Raw genomic sequence first — 25,997 nt, forward strand, 5'->3', positions numbered from 1 at the left:
TAGAAGCTAAGAAATGTTAAATCCTTATGCTAGATTCTTATTTCATATAGTTGGAAGAGATCACAGGGGCCATCAGCCACCAGCCCAGCCCCCCTGCCAAGCAGGAAACATCATTAGAGCATACATATGGTTGTCAGGCCTTTGTTTAAAAGACCTTCAAGAGAAGGAGATCTTTCAATGATGATGTAAATTCAAGATCCTTGACATCTGTTTAAGATAAAAATTTGAGATTAAACCATTTGTTTTGGAGGGCAATAGGGCGAGGTGAGCTGGTAATTAAGGTTCCTTGTTGAGACACATGTAAGATATATTACTACTTATTTGTCATTTATAGATAGAAGAATATATATCTTTTTGTTTGTTTTTTTTATAATAATTTTTATTCTTTTTTCAAGCAGATAACAAAAGCAACACAAATCAACAGAATTTCCAACTGATCGTTTCATACCCTTCTTTCTTTTGACTTCCCCATACCTCCCCATCCCTGCATCCTTGTTTATTGATTCTTTAGCAACCCTTAGGTCCATTATCTTAATTCCCTTTCATAAAAGTTCATTTAGTTTTTTTTGATTACTGCTGCAATTTCTTTACCTCTTACCCCCTGACATCTTAACATTCATCAATTTTACAATTGTTCTTAAGATATATTTTAAATTTCTTCCAGTCCTCTTCCACTGTCTCTTTCCCCTGGTCACGGATTCTGCCCGTCATCTCGGCCAGTCCCATAAAGTCAATCACCTTTGTTTGCCATTCTTCCAGAGTAGGTAGTTCTTGCGTCTTCCAATACTTTGCCAGTAGAATTCTTGCTGCTGTAGTGGCGTACATAAAAAAAATCCTATCCTTCTTTAACACCACTTGGCCAACCATGCCCAAAAGGAAAGCCTCTGGTTTCTTAGGAAAAGTCCACTTAAGGACCTTCTTAATTTCATTATAGATCATTTCCCAGAAAGCTTTAACCCTTGGGCAGGTCCACCAAAGATGGTAGAAGGTGCCTTCAGTCTCATTACATTTCCAACATTTATTATTAGGCAAATGGTAAATTTTTGCAAGCTTGACTGGGGTCATGTACCACCGATAGATCATTTTCATAATATTTTCTTTTAAAGCATTACATGCAGTAAATTTGATACCGGTGGTCCATAACTGTTCCCAGTCAGCAAACATAATATCATGACCGATATCTTGTGCCCATTTAATCATAGCTGATTTCACCATTTCCATTTCAACAGCAAGTTATACATTTTTGATAAGTTCTTAGTATTGGGTTCCAACAGTTCTGTTTCTAGTTTTGACTTCTCTTTCTGAAATCCTATTTTTCTGTCCTGTTTAAATGTCTCATTAATCTGATGATAATGCAACCAATCTCGAACCTTAGGCTTTAGTTTCTCATAACTCTGAAGCTTCACCCTTTCACCATCATATTCTAAAATTTCATGATATTTTGGCCATTTAGAGTCCATATTAAGCTTTTTTACTTCCCTAGCTTCCATTGGTGACACCCACCTAGGGGTTTTACTTTCCAGCAGATCTTTATATCTAATCCAAACATTATACAATGCTTTCCTCACAATATGGTTTTTAAAACTTTTTTAACACCTTTACCTTGTCATACCATAAATGTGCATGCCAACCAAAGCTATTGTCGTACCCTTCCAGGTCCAAAATGTCAGTGTTCTCAAGAAGTAGCCAGTGTTTCAACCAGCAGAAAGCTGCCGATTCATAGTAAAGTCTTAAGTCCGGCAGGGCAAACCCCCCTCTATCCTTTGCATCAGTTAAAATCTTAAATTTAATTCTGGGCTTTTTGCCCTGCCAGACAAATTTTGATATGTCTTTCTGCCACTTCTTGAAACAATCCATCCTGTCCAAAATCTGCAACGTCTGAAATAAAAATAGCATTCTAGGCAATACATTCATCTTAATAGTAGCAATTCGGCCTAACAAGGAAAGTTTCAACCTTGACCATATTTCCAGATCTTTCTTTACCTCTGCCCAAGTTTTTCCATAATTATCCTTAAATAAATTCACATTCTTGGATGTTAAGTTTAACCCCAGGTATTTTACCCTTTTTGTTATTTCCAGGCCTGTTTCATTCTGAAAACTCTCTCTTTCTTCCATCGTTAAGTTTTTTTCCAACACTTTCGTTTTTTGTTTGTTCAATTTAAAACCTGCTACTCGACCAAATTTTTCAATTAGTTCTAATACTCTTTTAGTACTAGTATCTGGCTGTTGCAAAGTCAATACTAGGTCATCTGCAAATGCTTTTAACTTGTAATGTCTAACTCCGACCTGAACTCCTTTAACCAACTGGTCCTTTCTAATCATGTTTAACAAAACCTCCAGGACTGATATAAAAAGCAAAGGGGATATTGGGCATCCCTGCCGTGTACCTTTTTCTATGGGTATTTCTTCTGTAACCACATTGTTTACAATTAGCTTGGCCTTTTGTTGAGAATATATTGCACCTATACCGTTTTCAAAACCTTGGCCTACCCCCATCCCTTGGAGATTTTTTTTCATAAAAGTCCAGCAGATATTGTCAAAGGCTTTCTCCGCGTCCACAAAAATCAGGACTGCTTTCCTGTTAATATCAACATCTAGCAACTCTAAAATGTCTATAATGTTCCTCACATTGTCTGACATATATCTCCCTGGGAGAAAGCCTGTTTGGTCCTTATGAATCTCCTCTATCAACACTCTTTTCAATCTTTTTGCCAAAATGTCTGCAAAAATTTTGTAATCCACATTAAGCAAAGATATAGGGCGGTAGTTTCTAACCTGGTTCTTCTCAGCTTCTGTCTTCGGTATAAGTGAGATAAAAGCCTCTTTCCACGATTCAGGTGCCTTTTTCCCCTTCATGATTTCATTGCAAACTTCCTTCAATGGTTGTATTAAGCATTCTTTCAGCATCTTGTAGTATTTAGCCATCAGGCCATCTGGTCCTGGTGATTTTCCCAATTTCATATTTTGAATGGCACCTTCTATTTCTTGTTCTGTTATTTCCTCATTTAAAGTCCTTTTACTTTGTTCTGGAATTTTTGGTAGGCCGTATTTTCTGATGAATTCTTCTATTTCTTGTTCATTAATTGGCCCTTGTGCATACAATTTCTTAAAAAAGCTTTGAAAACAATTGTTTATCTCATTAGGTTTGTGGATAATTTTTCCATCCATTTCTAAACTGGTTACCGTGTTCATTTTCTGCCTTTTCTTCAATTGCCATGACAGAAGTTTCCCGCATTTGTCCGCTGATTCGAAGGTTCTTTGTCTCATTTGCTTTATCTTCCATTCTATTTGTTGGTTCATGAGCTCCATGTACTGCATCTGATAAAACTTTATTTCTCTCAGAATCTCATGAGACTTTGGTTTGGACCTCAATTTCTTCTCTCCTTCTTTTATTTTTTCTAGGATTTTTTCCTTCCTCTCATTTTGTTGCTTCCTCTTTATAGAGTTCTGTTGAATTAGGAAACCTCGCATCACGGCTTTGCTTGCGTCCCAAATTATTCTTTTCTCCACGTCTGTTTTCCTGTTAATCTCAAAATAATCTTTTAATGTTTTAAGGGCCTTCTCGTGAATCTCTTCATCCTTAAATAGGGTGTCATTCATTCTCCATCTAAAGGATCCAGTTGTTGTTAGTTTCATCTCCATCTTCACCGCATTATGGTCGGAGCAAGTTTTTGGGCATATTTCTACTTTTTTTGTTCTTGACGCCAGACTGCTAGAAATCCAAATTTGGTCTATTCTTGTCCATGTCATTTTTGCCTCGGAGAAGAAAGTTCCCTCTCTCTCTAGAGGATTCCTTGTTCTCCAAATATCAATCAAGTCCATAGTTTCAGTCATTTCAAAAAAGATCTTTGGTAGTCTCCCTTCTTTTGAGATCACTTGTCTCTGTGCCTTATCCATGTTTGTTGAGACAACTCCATTCATATCCCCCATCATTACGATTTTATAGTCTATGAAATCAACTAGTGTCTCATGCAACTTCTTAAAGAATTCGGCCTTCCCCTCATTTGGGGCATATACTCCAACAATCAGGATTTTTTCTCCTTGAATTTGTATTTCAATTGCCAGGTATCTTCCTTGTTCATCTTTAAATATCAATTTTGGGACCAATTTTTCCTTTGCATAGATCACCACACCTCTTTTCTTCACTTTGTCTGATGAAATAAATTCTTGACCAAGTCTCTTATTTGTCAATAATTTCCTGTGTATCCTGGCAATATGGGTTTCTTGCAAACATATTATATCTAATTGTTCTCTCTTCAAGATGTGAAAAACTTGTCGTCTTTTTCGAGGAAGGTTCAAGCCATTACAGTTCCAACTAAGAAGTTGCAGAGACATTTTGTATTTAGGTAGCTGTTCCTCCAACTGCTCCAAGCTTCTGTTCTTCCTCCGATGGTGGTGGTAAAAGTCCAAATGATAGGTTTGCTATATCAGGTGGTTCTTTCTCCTCTGCAGTTCCTTTCTGCAAATCCTCCAGGTATCTCTCCAGAAATTGTTCTTTGTCCTGAATTGTTTTTATTTTGATCTTTCTTCCTTTAAAGTTAAAGGATAGTCCTTGTGGGAACTCCCATCTGAATGGTATGGTATTTTTCTTCAGCAGGTCTGCTAGGCTCTTATAGTAGGTCCTCACCTCTAAAATATATTTAGGGATGTCCTTAAAAATCTGTATTTGACAGTTTTGGATCACCAGTGCCTTTTGGTAATGCAAGTTCAGTATTCTATCTCTTTCTTCTTTTGATCTCAGTGTAATTAGACAATCCCTTGGTTTCTTGTCCTGCCTCCTGCCCAGCCGAAAGGCTGTTGTTATCTCAAATTCTTCATCTTCCGCCCATTCCTCATGCCAAAAGGCTGCAAAATTCTCTGTAAGGAATTCCACAAGATTTTCCCCTTCCCCTTCAGGAACCAATCTAAGTTTTAGGTTCTTCTCTTTCCTCTGAAGTTCCAATAAGGAGAGGGCTGCATCATGCTCATTAACTTTCTTAATAATAGGCCCAAACTTTTCCCTTGTCTCTTCAGCCGTGGTTTTTGCACTTTCTGCAATCTTTCGTGTTTCAGCGTTCTCCTGGATTAATCTATTTATAGAATCTGTGTTAGACTTTACACTAGCTGTATTAGCATCTAGTCTTGTTGTCAATTCTGTTAATTTTTTGGAGTTCTCTGTCGATAACTTTGTCAATGCTTCCAGAGATTGATTTATTTTAAGGAGTTCCTGTGTCATAGGATCCATAGAAGCTGCTGTTTTTTCCTGTGCAGCTGGTACAGTTCCTGATATGGAGCCCCTTTTCTTGTGAGATTGTTTTGCTTTAAGCCTTGTTACTATCTCTTCTGTAGGGCCACTCATATCCTCAAGGTCGTTTTCACAGAGTTAGTTTCCAAGTGGAAAATCCCACTGTTGCTTCTCCTAATGCAACAGTTTCACTTGAGGCCCTCTAGAGGGAGCATTCAATTGTATCCAAATGGCAGAGAAAAAAGAAAGAAGCAGGAAAGTATAACAGTAGCCATTAAACTCCGATATCCAAACCACAAAGTCTCTGTCTTCTATGCAACCAAAATGCAACAGGGTGAAATCTAAGTTCCAGTAACTTTGTTACAAACAAGCCCCCACTTTAAGGAGTTTGACAGTTTGACAGTTCATACCCCGGTGTCTTGTTTGGGCAGCCCGTCCTGGGGGGGGGGGTTGACAGTGGAGGGTCTTATTTTCCCAGTAATTTTCCAGCAGGTTAAAAATGTCTCAATCTCTTCCCCCCTTCTCCTGCCTGTCGGGGGGGAAATTTAGTCCGATGTCAGTTTGACAGCTTAAAAAAAAAAGAAAAGTTCCCTTCAAATGCAGCTTGATTTTTCGTTGCTTTGTTTCTCCTGCAGCTCCGGGGAGGCAGACTTCCTTAATTTATGCCTTTCCCGTTTTCAGCCAAATTTCTTATTTTAATGTCCCGTCAATTTCCGATCTTACTCACGGGTGTTGTAGTCAATTTCCAGTTACAGGAAGGAATCGGCGCTCTCCGTTAATGGCGACGCGGCTTCACTCCGCTAGCTGGGTGACGACTCTCAGCACCGCGCTTACCCCGATGCCGCTCAGAAGCCTTTAAAAAGGCTCCTTCACAGTGCCGGGGGGCGCAAAAGGTGCCCACCGAATCTCCTTTGTTCACAGGCTCCGCGCCTGTGATTTTAGGGGTCCCCCGCTTGCCGTAGCGGGTAAGACCCGAACTAGCGAAGCAGTCCTGCCTCGGAGCTTGAGGCTTGGACCGCCATTAAGCGCTGGCGCCGACCGGAAGTCCCGAATATATATCTTTTTGTTTCCCATAAAAGGACAAGAGGAAATGGGTGTATCTTTTGTGATTGGTTCTAGCAAACAGCCAATAGGAATTTCAACCAGGCTGATTGGACAGAGGCAGCCACAGGAGGAGCAAGGGGGCTGGATTAAGGAAATATAAGTGCTGGCCAGAATGGCAGGAGGCCAGGCCAGAGCTTGGTAACCATATACCACTGTGCCTCATATTTATTTGTCTGACAAATAAATTATTATTTTAATTTCTCTATTGCTGCGTTGAATATTTCATTCCAGCTAAGCGTTAACCACAAGCAGGGTGCTACAGTTCTACAGTGGTACCTCTGGTTGCGAATGGGATCCTGAAAAGAACGCAACACCCGTCTGCGCATCTGGGCATGTGCGGGTTGCGATTCGCCGCTTCTGAGCATGCGCATGACATCATTTTGTGCATCTGCGCATGCGTGAACAGCGAAACCCGGAAGTAACCCTTTCAGGTACTTCTGGGTGGCTGCGGAACGCAACCGGAAAACGTGCAACCTGAAGCAAACGTAACATGAGGTATGACTGTATATGGAAAAATTCTATATTCCGATTGTTAATTGGAATATTATTATTATTATTATTATTATTATTATTATTATTATTATTAACCACCCAATAACACCCCCCCGCCACAAAAAAGAACCACATTTTAAAAGGGCATAGGATGTCAATGAAATCAACTAGTTAAAAAAGAAGGTTTTTGTGTTATTGTGTTATTGGCAACTGCGGACGAGGCAGCATTTTCCCATCCCCTGGGAAAACTCGGGAGGCTAATTTACTCCCATCATCAGCCTCTTAACCTGTCCGTTCTTACCCTGAAACTGTTCTTAACCTGAAGCACCACTTTAGCTAATGGGGCCTCCTGCTGCTGCCACGCCGCCAGAGCATGATTTCTGTTCTCATCCTGAAGCAAAGTTCTCAACCCGAGGTACTATTTCTAGGTTATCAGAGTCTGTAACCTGAAGCGTATGTAACATGAAGTGTGTGTAACCCGAGGTACCACTGTATAATTGTTGAGTAACAAATGTAACTTTCTATATGGAAAATTTCTATATTCCAATTGTTTTGTTAATTGGAACATTATTATTATTATTATTATTATTATTATTATTATTATTAACCACCCAATAATACGCCCCCACAGAAATAATCAGATTTTAAAATGGCATAAGATGTCAATGAAATCAACCAAAGGCCTAGTTAAAAAGGAAGGTTTTGCCAGGTGAACTTCCCTAGCGAGAGAATTCCACAGACGGGGAGTCACTGCAGAGCAGGTCCATTCTTGTGTTGCCACCCTCTGGACCTCTTATGGAGGAGGAACACAAGGAAGGGCCTCAGAAGATGATTTCAGGGTCTGGGTAAGATCATATTGAAAGAGGCGGTCCTTGAAGTATTGTGGTTCTGAGCCATTTAAGGCTTTCTAGGTCAAAACCAGCACTTTGAATTGGGTCCAGAAACTAATTGGTAGCTGGTGCAGCCGGACCAGGAGCGATGTAATATGCTCTTGTTCCAGTGAGCAACCTGGCCGCTGAATTCTGCACTAGCTGAAGTTTCCGAACTGTCTTCAGAGGCAGCCCTATGTACAACACATTGCAAGTAATCTTACCTTGAGGTTACCAAGGTTAAGAAATGTAACTTTCTATATGAAAAAAGAATAAAATATTATTACAGAAAAAAGACAGACCACAGCATTCATTCACAGCAGCCTCTCAACAGGTACTAACCTCCATGCCCTATTCAATCTTTTTCACTCACACCAGAAGCACTTATAAAAAACAAATTATAAACTAAAATACCAAAATCTTCTTAAAGGATCTCTGCGGTAAACTAGGGTTGCCATTTTTTAGGAAATTGTTGAGCTTTTTCCATTGGGTTGCCATACATCTGGGTGTTTCCTGACATTTTGCCGATTCCTGTCAGGACATGTCAGGAATATGGCAAGCTTACAGTAAGTGCTAATCTCCAGGTTGTAATCTCTCTCCAAGATTACAAGGACAGGGCTGTGAAATCAGCTTCTGAGAGTCATTTAGAAAGCCGTGAAACTAATTTCACTTGGAAAGGAAGTCTTGCTACCACTTACAAGTTGACCCATAGAAAATACAACAACGTTTTATGTTGCCTTGTGTTTTCCCCTGAATTCACATAGCTACCCATGCTGCCATTATCCTACTTTGTATGCTTTTGTGCTTTTCAGTATTAATCGGAATCTTGCCCCTTTATACTAGTTTTAATGTCTTATGTGTGTTGTTTATAGCTGCTGGTTGAAGGGCACTCATCTCCAAAACACATTGTGTAGCACAAGAAGTTGAATTAATAAAACCGCTTATTACAGTATGTTCTTGATCTTGTCTTCCTTTTGTTCTATTGCATGTTGCGACATGGCCTAGAACAGGTATGTCCAACTTTCAAGAGACTGAGATCTACTCCCACTATAAAGAAACTGGCGGTGATCTACCAAATTTGTTGAGCTTTTTTAGGGAGCCAAAGTTATTGAGCTTTCAGGAGGGTGTGGGGGCCCCCCAAGATCTACCACAGACACACCGCGATCTACCAGTAGATCCCGATCTACCTGTTGGACATCCCTGGCGTGGAATACTGTGTACTTCTCCCCTTCCAACATACGGAAGGGCAACGAGTTCTACTGGCAATGAAGCCGGAGCACATCAGCCTTTCTCAGCAGCAGCTCACGTGTAACCAGAGAAGACGAGACAAACAGAACAGGCACCTTTCCATTACTTCCTCCGCAAGCATTAACTCTTTGTCAGGCCATAGTTTATTTTATTTGTTTCTTAAATACAATTCTGAGCTTTTTCAGCAAAAACTCTTCAAAACATACAAAATTACTCAACCATCAGATATGAACATATTAACCTTTAAAACATTGGAATTGGTAATAATCTCTAGCCCAGACATGTATCATCTTAATTCCTTCCCATATATTTTTATGGTGGTGATGCTCCTGCTGTGACCCACCGTGGGTCTGAACACTGACCCAGGGCTCTAGCCCAGCCTATGCCAACCTGGTACCCACCAGATGTTTTGGACTACAATGCCCATCTGCCCCAACCACCATGGCCAATAGTCAGGGATGGTGGGAGTGCTAGTTTAAAAGCATCTGGTGGGCTACAGGTTCCACATCCCTGCACACACAAAGATTGTGGCAAGATCATTTTCTGGCAATGACTTGTGCATATTCTTGTCTGTCACAGGAGGGCTGGTTACTATGAAGTGTCTCTGCTGCTCTGATCCTAGGCAGAGGCAACATGGCTTGGAGGGAGCAAAACAAATGGGTTGGGATTATGGGAGGGAGGGAGGAAGGGGACGGGGAGGAGGAGGAGGAGGGGAAAAGATGATAGCAAGAGAACTGCACATAGTGAGAAACTGCAGAGGTGAGGGAGGATGACGTTCTCGTATTAAGTTGAAATCTCCAACTGCGTTTTTTGAACACATCATTCCTCTCTTCTCTTTTGAACCAAATGGTAGCTGGGAAAGCAACATGGAAATATTTACACCATATGGTTTGGACATCTACCCATTGTAGTACTGTCTGGATTCCAAGCAGTGAAAGAAGCACTCATTGACCACTCTGAAGAATTAGATGAGCGACCAGAGACTCCTTTACTTAGGACTCTGATGAAAGGAAAGGGTAAGTAGTGAAGAATAAGAATTTCTACTGGTATTTTCCCAAGATGAGACTTTTAAAGGGCTGTCCAGAAAAACAGAACAAAGGTTCTCTATTACTGCTGCACACAACGGGAAATGCTAGGACCTAGGGCCTGAGGTCATTCAGAGTGGCTAGTCCTCATGCTATCAAATGACACATTCGTTTGGGTCCATGAAAACCTGGCTTCAGCACATGTGAAGATTTGGTTGATTATGACATCTCTAAGAAACACAACACACTGCTTCTCTCAACAAGCTCTTCCAACATATTTGGGCATGGACTCATGTGGCAAATATAACATGTGAACTTTGCAATCACATAGTTACTATCATCATTATAAATTATGAATTGCATTTTGCATGTATGCCTCAAGGTAACTTACAGAGATATAAAAACAGTTTAAACTATGAATAATCATAGTTTAGAGGTCCCGGGCCCTAAGTAAGTCAGATTATCCTCCACCAGGGCCAGGGCCTTCTCAGTGATGGCTCTGACCTGGTGGAATGCTCTTTCCCATGAGACCAGGGCCCTGCAGGATTTAACTTCCTTCCGCAGGGCCTGTGTTCTTTTTATTATTATTTTTTAAGCAAATTTTTTATTATATTTTTCATAAAATCTCCAATCATACAAATTTCCACATCACATATTTTAGCTTATTGGACCTCCCTCAACTTCTCTGACAATCATCCGTAGTTAAATTTCTATCTTCACATTCCTTAATATTAGTATTGCCTTTAAGTACATTCTTTCTATCCTCATTTACATTCTTGCAATATTCCTTATTTTTTTCACAAAGCTTCTTTAAAACACACTAGCGTTGTGTCTTCCTCACATACCGTTTTCAAATATTCTCTAAATTTTCCCCAGTCCTCTAAAAACTTATGATCTCTTTGGAATCTAATTTTTCCAGTTAATTTGTCCAGTTCTGCATAGTCTGTTAGTTTTGTTCTCCATTCTTCCAAAGTCAGTACTTCTTCTTGTTTCCATTTTTGAGCCATCAATATCCTCGCTGCTGTTATTGCGGCAGGGCCTGTGTTCTTGTTGTTTAGTCGTTTAGTCGTGTCCGACTCTTTGTGACCCCATGGACCAAGGCACGCCAGGCACTCTTGTCTTCCACTGCCTCCCACAGTTTGGTCAAACTCATGCTGGTAGCTTCAAGAACACTGTCCAACCATCTCGTCCTCTGTCGTCCCCTTCTCCTTGTGCCCTCCATCTTTCCCAACATCTTTTTTTAAAAAATAATAATATTTATTAAGATTTTGAAAATTACAAAAAGAAAAAAGAAAGGTTAAACATAGAAAAACAGAAACAAAAACAAAAAACACTACATAAAACATTAAATTAGCAAAACAAAACAAAAACAATTAAAAACACTTCCAATCTTTTCGATCTTAACTTTCATACCCTTATTTCATTGACTTCCTCAACGCCTCCCTTTTTGTATTCCACTTCAATTAACTATTTCAGCAAGTCCTTTCCATCTTCATCTATTTTCTGTCTTATAGTTAATTTTAACATATTGCAACCTAGTTTTCCCCCCCTTTTAATACATTAACCATCTATCTATGCCTAGTTCCTTCTAACATTTCTGCCAAAGCCATATAACTTTATTCCACCTTTTTTCTAAAGCTCCTTAATTTTACAATATTTCTGTAAATAATCTTTACATTTTTTCCAATCTTCCTCCACCGACTCTTCTCCCTGGTCTCGGATTCTGCCAGTCATTTCCGCCAGTTCCATATAGTCCATCAACTTCATCTGCCATTCTTTCCGGGTGGGTAAATCTTGTGTCTTCCAGTACCTCGCCATGAGTATTCTTGCTGCTGTTGTCGCATACATAAAGAAAGTTCTATCCTTCTTTGGCACCAATTGGCCGACCATGCCCAGGAGAAAGGCCTCTGGTTTCTTCAGGAAGGTATATTTAAATACCTTTTTTTTTCTTTCTTGCAAACACTGTATGCAAACAGGGCCATGCATCTGCAATGGCAAGCAAATTATTTTCAGGATGCAATTGCATTTTTAAAAAAGAAAAGAATTCAGGGTGCAATTGCATTTTGAAGAGAACAGATGTAAAGCAGTGCTTGCCATTCAGGTGTGCATTGAAGCTGTTTGCATTCGTTTTTTTTTTTTTAAATAATATTTATTCAAAGTTTAAGAGTTACAGAAAGAAAAAAAAGAAAAATACAAAATACAAAAAAATACAACAGCAACCAAAAAAATACACTCACTTGGAAAAAAAACGAAAAGAAAAAAAAACCAGATTAAACCTTTGCAAAACTTTCTTCCTTTACTTATTTCCTTGACCTCCTCACACCTCCCATTTTTGTATTCCAGTTCAAATAGTTATTTCTGCAAATCCTTCCAACCTTATTTTCATTTAAGTAATTTAATTTGTTTTAAAAACCACTTTTACTTTATCCAATCTTAACTCTCATCCAAACCTATATATCAATACTTATTCTTGAGACGTTTCTCTAAGGTCGAAAAAAATTCCCTTCCACGAATTTCCCAACTCTCATATAAAACAAAAAAGCAAATTATATTGTATACCCTTTGAGTTCCCAATTTCCATTCCACCCATACCCCCTTCCCAGTTTCAGTCCCCAACATAAGTCCATCAATCTCAAAAAACCATTAGCCCGGAGATTTTACATCCGAGGCTCTCAAGTCTCTCTCATGTCCCCTCTGCCCGTCTTTTTGATAGTCCTTAATATTGAAAGCCAAATCTCGGGGAAGGTCCAACCCAACAGCATCCACATTCCTTCCAGCCAAACCTCCGTACTTAAAAGTAAGGCCTATGGGGTATTCCAAATCTTGTTTCATTCTCCTTTCAGATCCAAATGTCCCCAAAGCTCCAACTTCCACCTGAATCAAATTTATAATCCTAGGGTCATCTGATCTCCACATAAGGAGATCTCTCCATCTTTCACTTTCCAATTCAGGCCAAACTTCCATCTTCAAAAATTTATTTCCCCTTATTGCCATCATGTCAGGCCTCAAATTGCAGCTCTCCTTTCACATCTGCAGGGTTACGGCTCCCCCTTTCTTCTCTTCAGAGACAACATAATTCTCCTCAAATTTCCCTGTTTGTTCAGTTGAATAAAATTCCTGTGCCGAGTTCTTATCAAGTTCAATGATGGTACTCAGTCTTGTGTCCAAAGTTGTAACATTTGTAGTCAAAACACCAATTTGACCATGCAACTTTCCCAAGAGAAAAAATGCCCTATTCAGTTCAGACTGGATTTCCTTTCCAACAGCCATTCTTTGCAATATCCCAAAGCTCCCTCTAGGGGAATTTAAGTTTCTTTTTACTCCTTTCAGCACAGATCCAAAAGTCCAGTTAAATTGTAACAGTCCTTCCTTCTTTTCAAAAGCAAGCTCGTAACAAGAAAGGGGAGGCGGACTTCCTGTTTGGACCTTCCCCGATCGTGCCGAATTTAAAAATATTTTTAAAAATCCAATTTCCGTACTACTCACGGGTTGTTGTTTGAAATCCGAATGTCCACAAAAAGAAGTCAGCGCTCTCTGACAATGGCTGTGCGGCTTCACTCCGCAAAAATAGCAGTCGATTCGAGACACCTCGCCACTCACCCTGCATCACTTCGGAACCCCCAAAAAGGGGTTTCCGTGTGAGTAGGGGGCGCGCTCCTGGTGTGAGCCGAATCCCACATTCCCAGGCTTCCTCCGCCTGGGATTTTTAGAGGGTCTCCGCCTTCGCCGCGGTGGCCAGACCCGATTTTGGCGGAGCGGGTTCCTCTGATTCAGAGGAATTCTGCCATTGCCGATGGTGCTAACCCGGAAGTCTAAATACCTTTTTCATTTCATTATAAATCATCTCCCAGAATGTCTTAATCCTTGGGCATGTCCACCAAAGGTGAAAGAATGTACCTTCAGTCTCATTACATTTCCAACATTTATTTTCAGGCAAGTGATAGATCTTTGCAAGCTTGACTGGCGTTATGTACCACCTGTAAATCATTTTCATTAAATTCTCTCTTAGGGCATTACATGCCGTAAATTTCATACCTGTGGTCCATAACTGTTCCCAGTCAGCCATCATAATGTTATGTCCAACATCTTGTGCCCATTTAATCATAGCAGATTTCACCGTTTCGTCCTGAGTATTCCATTTCAACAGCAAGTTATACATTCTTGACAGATTCTTAATTTTAGGGTCTAACAATTCTGTTTCCAATTTTGATTTTTCCACCTGGAAGCCAACTTTTTTATCCAAATTATATGCCTCCATTATTTGATAATAATGGAGTCTTCCTGGTACTTCTCTCTCTCATTCACGGTTAAGTTTTTCTCTAGAACCTTAGTTTTCGTCTTGTTCAACTTAAAACCTGCTACCTGACCAAATTCTTGAATCAATTCCAGTACCCTTTTGGTACTAGATTCTGGCTCCTGCAAAGTCAATACTAAATTGTCGGCAAATGCTTTCAATTTGTACTGTTTAGCTTCCACTTGTATGCCTTTAACCAATTGGTCCTTTCTGATCATATTTAACAAAACCTCCAGGACCGATATAAAAAGCAATGGAGAGATTGGGCAACCTTGTCGTGTTCCTTTCTCAATCTTAAACTCTTCTGTCACTACATTATTCACAATTAATTTTGCCTTTTGCTCTGAGTTAATTGCACCTATAGCATTTTCAAAACCTTGGCCTACCCCCATCCCCTGTAAATTCTTCTTCATAAAACTCCAAGAGATGTTGTCAAAGGCCTTCTCTGCGTCCACAAAAATCAAAACTGCCTTAGTATTAATATTCACTTGTAATTTTTCTAAAATATTAATTATATTTCTCGTATTATCAGACAAATGTCTGCCCGGGAGAAAGCCGGCTTGGTCTTTATGAATTTCTTCTATTAACCCCTTTTTTAATCTTTTAGCCAAAATATCTGCAAAAATTTTGTAATCCACATTAAGCAACGATATGGGGCGGTAGTTCTTAAGCTGTGTCTTTTCAGTCTCTGTTTTCGGTATAAGTGTAATATAAGCTTCCTTCCATGACTCTGGTGCCCTTTTTGTCGGTTTGCAAGCCCCCTCCATAGAGGCTGGCCCCTCTCACTGTCCTCGGAGCTTGCTTACCGGTAACCTCCTCTGGCTGATATCCAGATAGACCAGGGAGATTTTGATAGGCGACATTTTCCCAAGCATGGGCAAAATGCACAACCCCTCCCTCCTGCTTCCGCAGGGGACAGAAAATAAGTCAGAAATCTATTTACATGATGTTTATTTCTGACATTACAGCACTAGAGAAAAACACGTCCTTTCAGTTCAGTTCTTCCAGCAAGTCTGACAAACTTTCTGAACATGCGCACACAGAAGGTTTCAAGTTACACTCTTCACAAAGACTTATCCAGCCTGTGAACGTCCTGGGAAATTTTTCTTTCCCACAGATAAGCGCATCATGTGGTGTCAACAATCTGGCTGTCTGCAGTGGTGATGTTTCCATATACTGACACTTTTCCCCTCCAATATTTCGTTACAGACTTCCTTCAGTGGTTGTATTAACCATTCTTTCAGAGACCTGTAGTACCTTGAAGTCAATCCATCCGGTCCTGGAGATTTTCCTAATTGCATATCCTGGATGGCCCCTTCCACTTCCTGATCTGTTATTTTATAGTTCAACATTAACTGGTTTCCCTGAGAGATTTTATGTAATCCATTTATTTTCAAAAATCAATCAATATCCATTTCCTTCTACTTTTCCTGTGTATAAAGTTGTTTAAAATACCTCTGCAAACACTTCCTAATCTCCACTGGGTTCTGGATATTCTTTCCTTCCACTTCCAAATTCGTAATAGTATTAAGTTTTTGTCTTTTTTTCATTTGCCAAGCCAGCAATTTCCCACATTTATTTGCCGATTCAAATGTCTTTTGTCTCATCTGTTTGATCTTCCATTCTATTTCCTGATTCGTCAATTTTATGAATTGTACTTGATATAACTTTATCTCTTTCAGGATCTCCTGTCATTTTGGTTTTCCTCTCAACTTCTTCTCACCTTCCGTTATTTTTTCCAAATTTTATCCTTTTTTTCATTTTGGGTTCTCTTCTTAACTGCATTCTGTTGTATCAGGAATCCTCTCAGGACCGCCTTGCTTGCATCCCAGATTACTCTTTTTTCCACTGTTGTGCTCATATTTGTCTCGAAATAGTCTCTCAAGGTTTTTTGGGCATTCTTGATCACTTCTTCACTCCTAAACAATGTGTCATTCACCCTCCATCTGAAGGAACCAATTGGCGTCAATCTCATTTCCATCTTCACTGCATTATGATCAAAGCAAGTCTTGGGGCAAATCTCCACTTTACTGGTCTTCGGAGCCAATCCTCTAGTTACCCAAATCTGGTAAATTCTTGTCCATGTCATTTTGGCCTCAGAGAAGAAAGTTCCCTCTCTTCCCAGAGGGTTCTTCATTCTCCCAATATCAGCTAAGTCCATATTTTCAGTCATGTCAAAAAAAGTTTTTGGTAGATCTTAACTCTTGTCTCACACAGAAGGGAGTGGACCCTCCCAGCTCTCACCTGGGTGCTTCCCTTTCTTCCCCCAGTCTCCCACCCTGGGAGATCTTTCCTTCTCTGCCTCTCACACAGGGTCTTTCACCAGCCGGCTATCACCTTCAAGTGTGTACCCAATAGTCCTCCTCCATTCCAGTATGGTGACTTTATCTCCCAAAAAATTCCAACCATTCCTCCATTTTTTTTTTTATATAAAAAACAAATTCTTCATTTCTATTTAAACAGGAATCTCTGCACTGTAGTCATATACAGTGGTACCTCAGGTTAAGTATTTAATTCGTTCCGGAGGTCCGTACTTAACCTGAAACTGTTCTTAACCTGAAGCACCACTTTAGCTAATGGGGCCTCCTGCTGCTGCCGCGCCGCCAGAGCCCGATTTCTGTTCTCATCCTGAAGCAAAGTTCTTAACCTGAAGCACTATTTTTGGGTTAGCGGAGTCTGTAACCTGAAGCGTATGTAACCTGAAGTGTATGTAACCTGAGGTACCACTGTACAATATTGAAAAATAACCCATAGTTATTTACTTGTTGTATATTCATTATTTTACACCCAGTTTTATATCTTGTGATCCCATTTCCTGTAGGCAGTGATTTTCCATCCTAATTTAGCAAGAGAGAAAGAAAAAAGCTCCTTCCATTTCCACCACTTCCATTCTTTTCCCAATAGCATCACCAGAAGCTTGATAGATAGAAGTGAAATTTGATCGTGATGGCCTTCCATGGAAAGATCTAAACTTGTCGACATCACACTGTATCAGATACCAGGTTTCTCTTCAAAAATCAAAACGGTAGAGCTGTCGAGAAATCTCACTTTTTGCTGATACTGTAAAGTGAGCATGCCTGTGACGTCATTCTGAGCATCTGCACATGTGCGAGCAGCAAAACCCTGAAGTAACCTGTTCCGTTACTTCCGGGTCGCCGTGGGAGGCAACCTGAAAAGATTTAAGATTTAACCCGAAGCGACTTTAACCCGAGGTATGATTGTTGTTATATCTCACTGATTTTCAATAGGTATTGCATTATCAAATGGTCACACCTGGAGGCAACAGAGACGCTTTGTTGTAGTTACTCTGCAGAAGCTGTGGCGGGAAAAGAAAGGCATGGAGCAGCAAGTAGCAGAGGAGGCCCATCAGCTCGTGGAGGCTTTTGCACGTTCAAAGGGTATGTTATGCTAAGTGATGGTGCTGAGCTGGCATATGGAGATATATTTGTGTCCTACCTCTGTCCATTTTAGAAAGGAATGTGATATGCCTTTCTTGGTTCCTAATGGAGATCCCAGCAGTTTCTCTTGGCCACCATGAAACCCCACTCTCATTATGAACTGGACCAGCTGAGCTAACATTAGTATAACTTTATTTTGCAGGACAGCCACTTGACCCTTCCATGCCCATCGCTACTTCAGTCTCCAACGTGATATGTGCTGTGGCTTTTGGGCACCGGTTTGCTCTTGAAGATGAAAGGCTCCAGAAGCTGATAGAAGCCATAGAATTTTCCCTACAATTTGCATGTAGCTTTGGTTATGCTGTGAGTAGTCATTTCCATTCCTCCCAAACAGGTCTCCCAAGGGCCTTAATACCACAAATCAGTATTCTGATAGAGGGTTGGAGAAGTGAGATCAGGTTTAAATTGATCTGAGATAAGGGTCACTTACTATCTCACAGCTTGATCCATTGCTCATGATTATCATTGAGATAAAAAACACGTACAACCCCCCCCCCCCCATAAAACAGCAACAAAAGAAGACTTTGTCCACCACAGGAGACTCTTTGGAGGGAAGATGGGACAAAAATGGAACAATGACCTTCAGAACAGGTCATCTAGAGCCCACCAATGGGAAGAGAGGTGAACAAAATAATCTTCTCAAGAAGGGAATTACATAGTTTTGTTGCCATCATGGAAAACTAAATGTGTCTACTCTATACCCACCTAGCAGTGGCAATCATGATGGCGTCCATGGTGAGGCCCCTGCAGCCATCACTTGGCTGGAATTTTTTTTAATGAAAGAGAGACCAGCAACTCAAGCACTATCGCTATTGCTGAGGAAAGCAGCCCCCTTCTGGATGATCAACTAAACCCTTTCCTCAAATTTAAGTTCAGTTCTCCACATTTCTACATCCATTCCTAATCTGTAAAAAAAAAAAGAAAAAGTACTCATGAAACTTACCGTACTTGAATTTCCCCCCATCCCTATTCTCCACCCATGTCCAACTAACACAAACGGGCACTAACTTGTTCCAGGAGAGGTCCTGAGATTGTGCCCAGTTTTGAAATTATGCTGGGAAGCTGGAAAAATATTTTGAGCCATACTTTTCTTTCACATGTTCAGCTAGGGATAATTCACAGAATCCAGTCATTGTGGGATTCCAGAGAAGCTATAGACACCTTCCTTCTTCTTAGTGAGACTCAAACTAATATGCTTGCCCTGAAGAAGAATGCAGATCATGTTTTATAAGTGCAATTCCAAAGCACAAACGGTTTGAACAAGCTTCCTCATGGTAATGGCAATATTTCTGCTATCTTTCCTTTAGCTTTATGAAATGCTCCCATGGCTCATGAAACATCTCCCAGGACCCCACAAGAAGCTTTTCTCCTGCGTGGAGATGGTGCTTTCATTTGCAAAGGAGGAGATAGAGAATCATAAGGAGAATCAGTCTCTGCATGATCCACAGGATTTCATTGATTTCTATCTATTTCAGATGGAGAAAGTAAGTATGTGCTTGAAACCAAATGCTGCTCATCCAAGGAATCATCATATTCCATGTTATGAGTGAACAGAGAGAGGAGCTGAGGGAAGTCTGGGGGGTGGGGTGGGAGGGCTGGTTTTCTTTTTGGGGAGGGGAAAATAGGGGGGGGGGAATGAGGATGATATGTTTTTGATTAATTGTTATGTTGAAATCTTTAACAAAAAATAAATATAAGTGAATACTAATCTCTTGCCAGGACACCAATATCTCTCTCTGCCCCCCCACAACTCCCTCATAGTCATTTTAATTGCTAAAGTGAGTTGACATCCTTCCATAGGCATCTACTAAAATAGCTAGGAAAGGATAGATATTTTCATGTACAAATGTGAATGCAAATGAGTATCTGCTTCAAAACTGTAGGCCAGCGGTGTAGCATGGGTTGTCAGCACCCGGGGCAAGGCAAGTAATTTGCGCCCCCTAACCCGGGGCAAGGCAAGTAATTTGCGCCCCCTAACCCAGGGCAAGGCAAGTAATTTTCGCCCCTAACCCCTAACCTGCCGCCGCTGCCAGCTTCTTTTTGCTGCTGCCTGGGTTGGGGTATTTACGGTAAGGTAGCCACAGCGGCGGTGGCGGGTCCGTGTCAGGTGATCTGAGGCGAGTTGCCGCTGGCGCTGCCGCCCAAACAACACCGCTTTCCCGGAGGAGGAGGGCAGAGAGGCAAGGAAAATGCAACATGGCCCAGCAGCTGCAGCAACAGCGGCGGTGGCGGGGTTGTGAGGAGGGGCTGCCTGGCGTGTCCTCCGCGGCCCTGACGTGCAGGGACCGCGGCGAGCGCTGAGAGCCACTTTCTGCCGGACGCCTTCAGCCCGGACGCACGCACAGCTCGTCGGTTCCGCGAGACATGGGGCTCTGCTACAGCCTGCGCCCGAGGCTCTTCGGCGACTCCGGAGGCGGCGAGCGCGCCCCCCCAGATGTTGCGCCCGGTGCGGCCGGCCCCACTGCACCCCCCACACTATGCCACTGCTGTAGGCAGCTCATTCAAGGAATCATTATATTCCCTGTTATATGTGAATACTAATCCCTTGCCTGGAAACCAGTACAGTGGTACCTTGGTTCTCAAACTTAATCCGTTCCAGAAGTCTGTTCCAAAATCAAAGTGTTCCAAAACTGAGGCATGCTTTCCCATAGAAAGTAATGGAAAATGAATTAATCCATTCCAGACTTTTATAAACAACCCCTAAAACAGCAATTTAACGTTAATTTTTCTATCTAATGAGGCCATTGATCCATAAAATGAAAGCTGTAATCACTGTACTGTACTATAAAATAAATAAAACAGTATTGTGGATGGATAAAAATTAAAATTAAAATTCTTTCTTACCTGCGCTGATGATAGTCATTGTTTGGATGGTGGGTTTTTATCCATTTCCATAGTCACACAATCAATCAATCAATCAATCATAAAATGAAGAACAAGCTACAGTCACAAAAATGAAAAAGCCACACAAACAAAAACGCAAAAAATAGCAAAAACAAAAGCACCAAATGCCTCCATGAAGTTTTACATTTATTTTTCTGTCAAACGAGTGTGTTGGTAATAGTAGCCTGTTGGTTTTTGGTGAGTTTACCAGAAGTCTGGTAGGGACTTCTGACAGGAGCTTTACAAGATTGTTTTTGATAGTGAAGCCTACCTCATATATTTGACATTCTTGTTCAGATAGACCTTTCCAGAAGAATGTGTAGCCTCCTTTTTCTTCCTTCAGTTGCCCCTTGCCTGCTCTTTGAGTTTCTTGAAGCACTGCAATATTGATGTTAAAATGTCACATCTCTCTTGCAATGATGGCAGTTCTGCGTTCAGGATGCTCATTGTCTGTGTTATATCTGTCCATATATTCCATGTTCCAAAGTTCAATTGTCTTTTACCACCGCTGGGTGGTGACCCCACTGGGCGTGGTAATCCAGTCAGGGAAAAAGAGAGGCAGACTATGTTTAGGGCACCTTTTCTAGCCCCTCCCCCATTTTGGAGTGAGCAGAGTAGATCCTAAAAAGGGCTGCTCAGTCATGGATACAGCTGCCAAGCTGCTCAACTGCCTTGTTCCTTGAGTCAGAATGAGTGAATCTGTATCCACCGCCCATGTGCTGTTTCATGACTAAGGGCTTCCAGATTTCACAATCCTGCCCCTGTTACCATATGCTGATCACCATGGAACTTTTGGTGTTTGGGTTTGGGATGGGTTTTTTGGAAGATGCCTGTACGTGAATTTGTTTTATGTCTGTAAATCAGTGCACACTGACCAATGAACAGTCTTCGCAGTAAGGCTCTGTTCTGATGGCATGAGTTGACATGGCAACCGGTAAATTCTTATTTGCTGCAGCTTTCATCCACCTTTACAGCCATTGTAACATAACGCTTGTTATCACCCACCTGTTCTGCCGTTGATGACTTCTTGGGTCATTCTTTGTCTAGCTGCTCCCCTTTGACCTTACCGCCGTGGGTGACCCTGCAGGGAGTATGAGATTCCCAATGGCTTCACTCACAAGGGTCATAGGAATGTGCAAGCCCACTCACCACGAAAAGGTGATGATCCAGCGAGTGAGGGCAGCAACAGTAAGGGGGGGTGGCAGCAGCTTCCCATTTCACCTTAGGCACTATAAGAGGACACCCCACCTCTCATGAAGCATGTGTGGCCACCCTGGTATGGTAATAAGTGGGGGAAGGAAGATAAAGTGCTGAAGGACAGAATGTAATGCATGTAAATGACATGTCACTTTCCCCATTTTCAACACCAGAGCAGGAATGATCCAGAGTCCACCTATGATGAAGAAAACTTGGCCCAGTGCATTTTTGACCTCTTTGTAGGAGGGTCGGACACAACTGCGTGTTCTCTGAAATGGGCACTTCTCCTCCTGGCAAGTCATCCAGATATCCAAGGTGAGAGAGGAGAGCCAGGACTTCTCTTGACCACTAGGGTGGACCATAATTCTTTAAAGGTTTCATAAGGAAGCCTACAATAGTAGGGTTGGAAGGGACCCCAGGGGTCTTCTCATACAACCCCCTGCAGTGCAGGAATCAGCACATTCCCCCCTCCAGTTTGATTCCATTCCACAACCTGTTTTGTTTTGCAAATCTGCTAGCAGTTTCTTTATGCAGCAAATGTACAAGAATGCCCCTGCTGTGAAATAAGTAACTGAGCCTCATTCCTGCCTCTCCATGCTCCATTACATGAGGGATGCGGGTGGCACTGTGGTCTAAAGCACTGAGCCTCTAAGGATTGCTGATTAGAAGGTTGGCAGTTCGAATCCATAAGACAGGTGAGCTCCTATTGCTCTGTCCCAACTTCTGCCAACGTAGCAGTTCGAAAGCATGCCAGTGTTAGTAAACAGGTAGTGCTGCGGTGGGAAGGTAATCAGCATTTCTGTGTGCTCTGGCACTCATCATGGTGTCCAGTTGTGCCAGAAGTGGTTTAGTCATGCTGGCCACATGACCTGGAATGCTGGCTGTGAATAAACACCAGCTCCCTAGGCCTGAAAGCGAGATGAGCGAAGCACTCCATAGTCTCCTTTGATTGGACTTAACCGTCTAGGGGTCCTTTACCTTTAACTTTATATGAGTGGTGCTAGCCAAAGATCAGATGAGGAAATGAGTATTAGTGAAACTAAGTAGGAAATATTGAGGGCTGGGGGTGGAGAATGAATATATGACAGCCTTTGATCCCAGTCCTTCAGCAAATCCAGCCAGCTCTGGTAACCAGAAACAACTGCGATGAGCTTCACTTTCAGCCTTTTCACACCTGGGATCTAGAGTGGAGAAGAACCATGTACACAGACTTGAGCTCCTTGGAGGACCAGGTGACCTAAAAATGCAAGAAACTGGGACTCATTCACAGAGATTTATGGAATATGTTCAAGGGAATTAAATGTCCATCTGAAATAAAATGCAGTATTCACAATAAACCTTCTGTTTCCATCATTCTCTTCAGATAAAATGCACAAGGAAATAGAAGATGTCATAGGTTCTGCTCACTCAATCTGCTATCAAGACAAGAAGAAACTGCCCTACACCAATGCTGTGATTCATGAACTACAGCGCTTTAAATTTGCCAGTTTTTTGGGGTTCCCTAGGCAATGTACAAAGGATTTCAAGCTGCGTGGTTTTCTCATTCCCAAGGTATAACAGTGTGATATAGCTGCACTCCTGTAGCCCAAGAGCAAAGAGCAGCAGAAGGTTTCATATTGAGAGATGCAGCCATCTCTTCCTGTCTAGTCAAAAATCTGAAGGGCAAGAGCAGGAGCTCCATCTGCAGACATGTTTCACCATCAGCAAGTGCCATTCCATGGGGCAATTGTGGCAGGGGAGAAGCATGTAGTGGCCAGAGGTCTCAGCCTGCTTGTGAGCGTTCATTTTAAAAGAGGTGGGGGAAATTCTTCTTGTGTTCCTGCCTGTACAGAAAGTTTTTACAGTGATGAATACAAAGCCACCCACCAAAATAATAATAATAATAATAATAATAATAATAATAATAATAATTCAGATCAGTCTCAGCAATGATTAGTCTTGGGATAGTGTGGGACAATAAAAAAAAAGCATTGATGTGAATGCATTCCAAGTCACTTGTTTCTTATTTGCAGGGGACTATTATTGTTCCCGATCTGCGCTCTGTTCTTCTTGATCCAACACGATGGGAGACACCTGCAAAGTTCAACCCAAATCATTTTTTGGACAAGGATGGACAATTCGTGAACAGAGAAGAATATCTCCCATTTGGTGCAGGTAAACACAGAAGACCAAGCTACGTTGCGATCTGTAGATGGGCTTACTGGTCTGCTTCCAGGAAATGACACCAGCAGCAGCACAGGAGGGAGTGGGCCGGAGCAGAAGCAGCGTCTTTCTGGCTGGAGTGGCACTGCTGGTCAGCAGAATGGGGCAAGGCACTGGCAAGTTAAGGGGATCTCTAGGTTGGTGGCTTGGGACCCACACATGCACACACACTTATGTGGTCTCCATCTGCACCTCCCAACATTTGCCACCCCTGCCCTGTCCCTGAGAGAGGCAGCACTGCCAGCACCCGGATAGTGCTCTTCCCTGTCACACATCACCACTGCAAGCCACCCAACTTCTCTTCAGGCAGCAATGCTAGTTCCTACCAAGGTGAAGTAAACCTGGCAGGAGAGTTTGCTCCATGGTCTTAACCCCTTTCTGCATTGCTGATTTGGGCAGTTGACCAGTTTTCCTTTTATTTTTTAAAATCAAGTTTTATTAAAAAGCTTTATACATAAGACACAATAAAAATCATACTAATCTAAAAGGGAAAATAGAAAAAAGATTAGGAAAGAAAAAATAGAAATAGAAAAGGAAATTACAGAGTCCTCTATCAAAATTAAATCTTCACCCTTATTCTGCACACAGAAAAGTGAGCCCTCCCAGTTCTCACTGGGAGCTAGATCCTCTTACACTGGCTTCTAGCCCTGGGAGATGCTCTCTGCCCTGCCCCTCCCACAGGACCCTTCATCTTCAATCCATCCTCTTCCTGAATGTATCTTCCTTGATATGAGATAGGGAACTTCAAATTACAGAACAAAACATAAGTATAACAAGAAGAAAGGAAGGTTAGCACTGACCAGGCTAGAAAACTGACAGCAGCCTTGATGTTTTCCCTATCCTAACTATGTCTATTTTGCCAAAGTGTTATGCAGAATGCTTATAGCTACAAAGGAATGAACACGGGAAAGTAAATTTTTGCTCACTTGCTGCCTTCTTCTTGTCTCCTCCTCAGGGGCTCGCATTTGTTTGGGAATGCAGATGGCAAAGATCGAAATATTCATCTTCCTGACCAGCCTGCTGAGGGCATTCAGTTTTCAGCTGCCAGAAGGAGTCAAAGAGCTCAATCAAGAGGCTATACTAGGGATTATAGCACATCCCTATCCTTATAAACTCTGTGCTATTCCCTGTTGCAACACATAAGAAAATAGGAAAATATTAGGGGCTGCACCCCTGCTTCCTGCACTTGGTGACCCCTTGGCCACTCCTGACACATGAACCCCCTAGCATTTCCCCTTCCCTTCCCATCTCATCCCATGCAACTACTGAGGTCTCTTTTCACCTTCACAGCTCCATTTCTGAAGCCACTTCTCTCTTATCTTCTGCAGCTCTGCTTTTCATCTGTTTTCCCCTTCATTCCATCTCCTCCTTTTCTTTAGGCCCTTTCATGCCCCTGCTTTCATCTTCATCCCTCTCCCAATGCCTCCTTACTCCCTCCTTTTTGACAACTTCCTTTGCATCCCCATTCTTACTCTTGCTCCCTTTTCTCCTCCCCCTCCCCTTCTTTTCTCAAATCTCCCTTACACACACATTCCCACACCTCCTCTCCCTCTTCTGCAGCTCCCATCTAACACCCCCCATGCTATGTTATTGTATCTTTAAGATGAGTAAACTCCTAAGAGCAAGGCTATCAGCTTCTCCAGTTGAAGAATGTTAAGTTTCTTTGATGGCTGCTGTACATGTGTGCTTGTTAATAAAATATCTCTTCTAAATCACTACATTGAACCCGGAACACAGAACCCGGACCACGCAAGGTATCAGGAGTCCTTCACAAAAGGTGACTAGAGGACTGAAACAGCCAAATGGTGGTGTTGTGATGTTGGAGGAGTGGAAGGAAGCCACAGATGAAGAGATGAAGAGACATCAATTAGATGTTGGGGGCTCCTACTCCTTTTAACCTTAACTTTTTAATCTTTTAACCCTCTTCTTATCAAAAGTTTGGCAACCTGGGGTTTTATATCAGACAACTTGTGAAGTTGGCACTGTAAATTAGATCTAACA

The 25,997-nt window shown here is 41.6% G+C and overlaps 1 protein-coding gene across 1 annotated transcript in view; it reads left to right on the plus strand.

The window, feature by feature from the left end:
* The window catches only part of LOC307217050 (cytochrome P450 2J2-like), a 28,749-nt gene extending 3,038 nt beyond the window's left edge, over positions 1-25,711 (plus strand). Inside the window, exons 2-9 of the mRNA XM_079978063.1 lie at positions 9,791-9,953; positions 17,505-17,654; positions 17,857-18,017; positions 19,022-19,198; positions 21,968-22,109; positions 23,158-23,345; positions 23,807-23,948; positions 24,952-25,711. Of these exons, the coding sequence (XP_079834189.1) occupies positions 9,791-9,953; positions 17,505-17,654; positions 17,857-18,017; positions 19,022-19,198; positions 21,968-22,109; positions 23,158-23,345; positions 23,807-23,948; positions 24,952-25,139 (1,311 nt within the window). The 3' untranslated portion in view covers positions 25,140-25,711. The remainder of the gene's footprint in view (positions 1-9,790; positions 9,954-17,504; positions 17,655-17,856; positions 18,018-19,021; positions 19,199-21,967; positions 22,110-23,157; positions 23,346-23,806; positions 23,949-24,951) is intronic.
* Positions 25,712-25,997: the final 286 nt, after the last annotated feature.

The sequence above is a fragment of the Podarcis cretensis genome (genome assembly GCF_951804945.1).
Source record: "Podarcis cretensis genome assembly, chromosome: 5".
Lineage (NCBI taxonomy): Eukaryota > Metazoa > Chordata > Lepidosauria > Squamata > Lacertidae > Podarcis > Podarcis cretensis.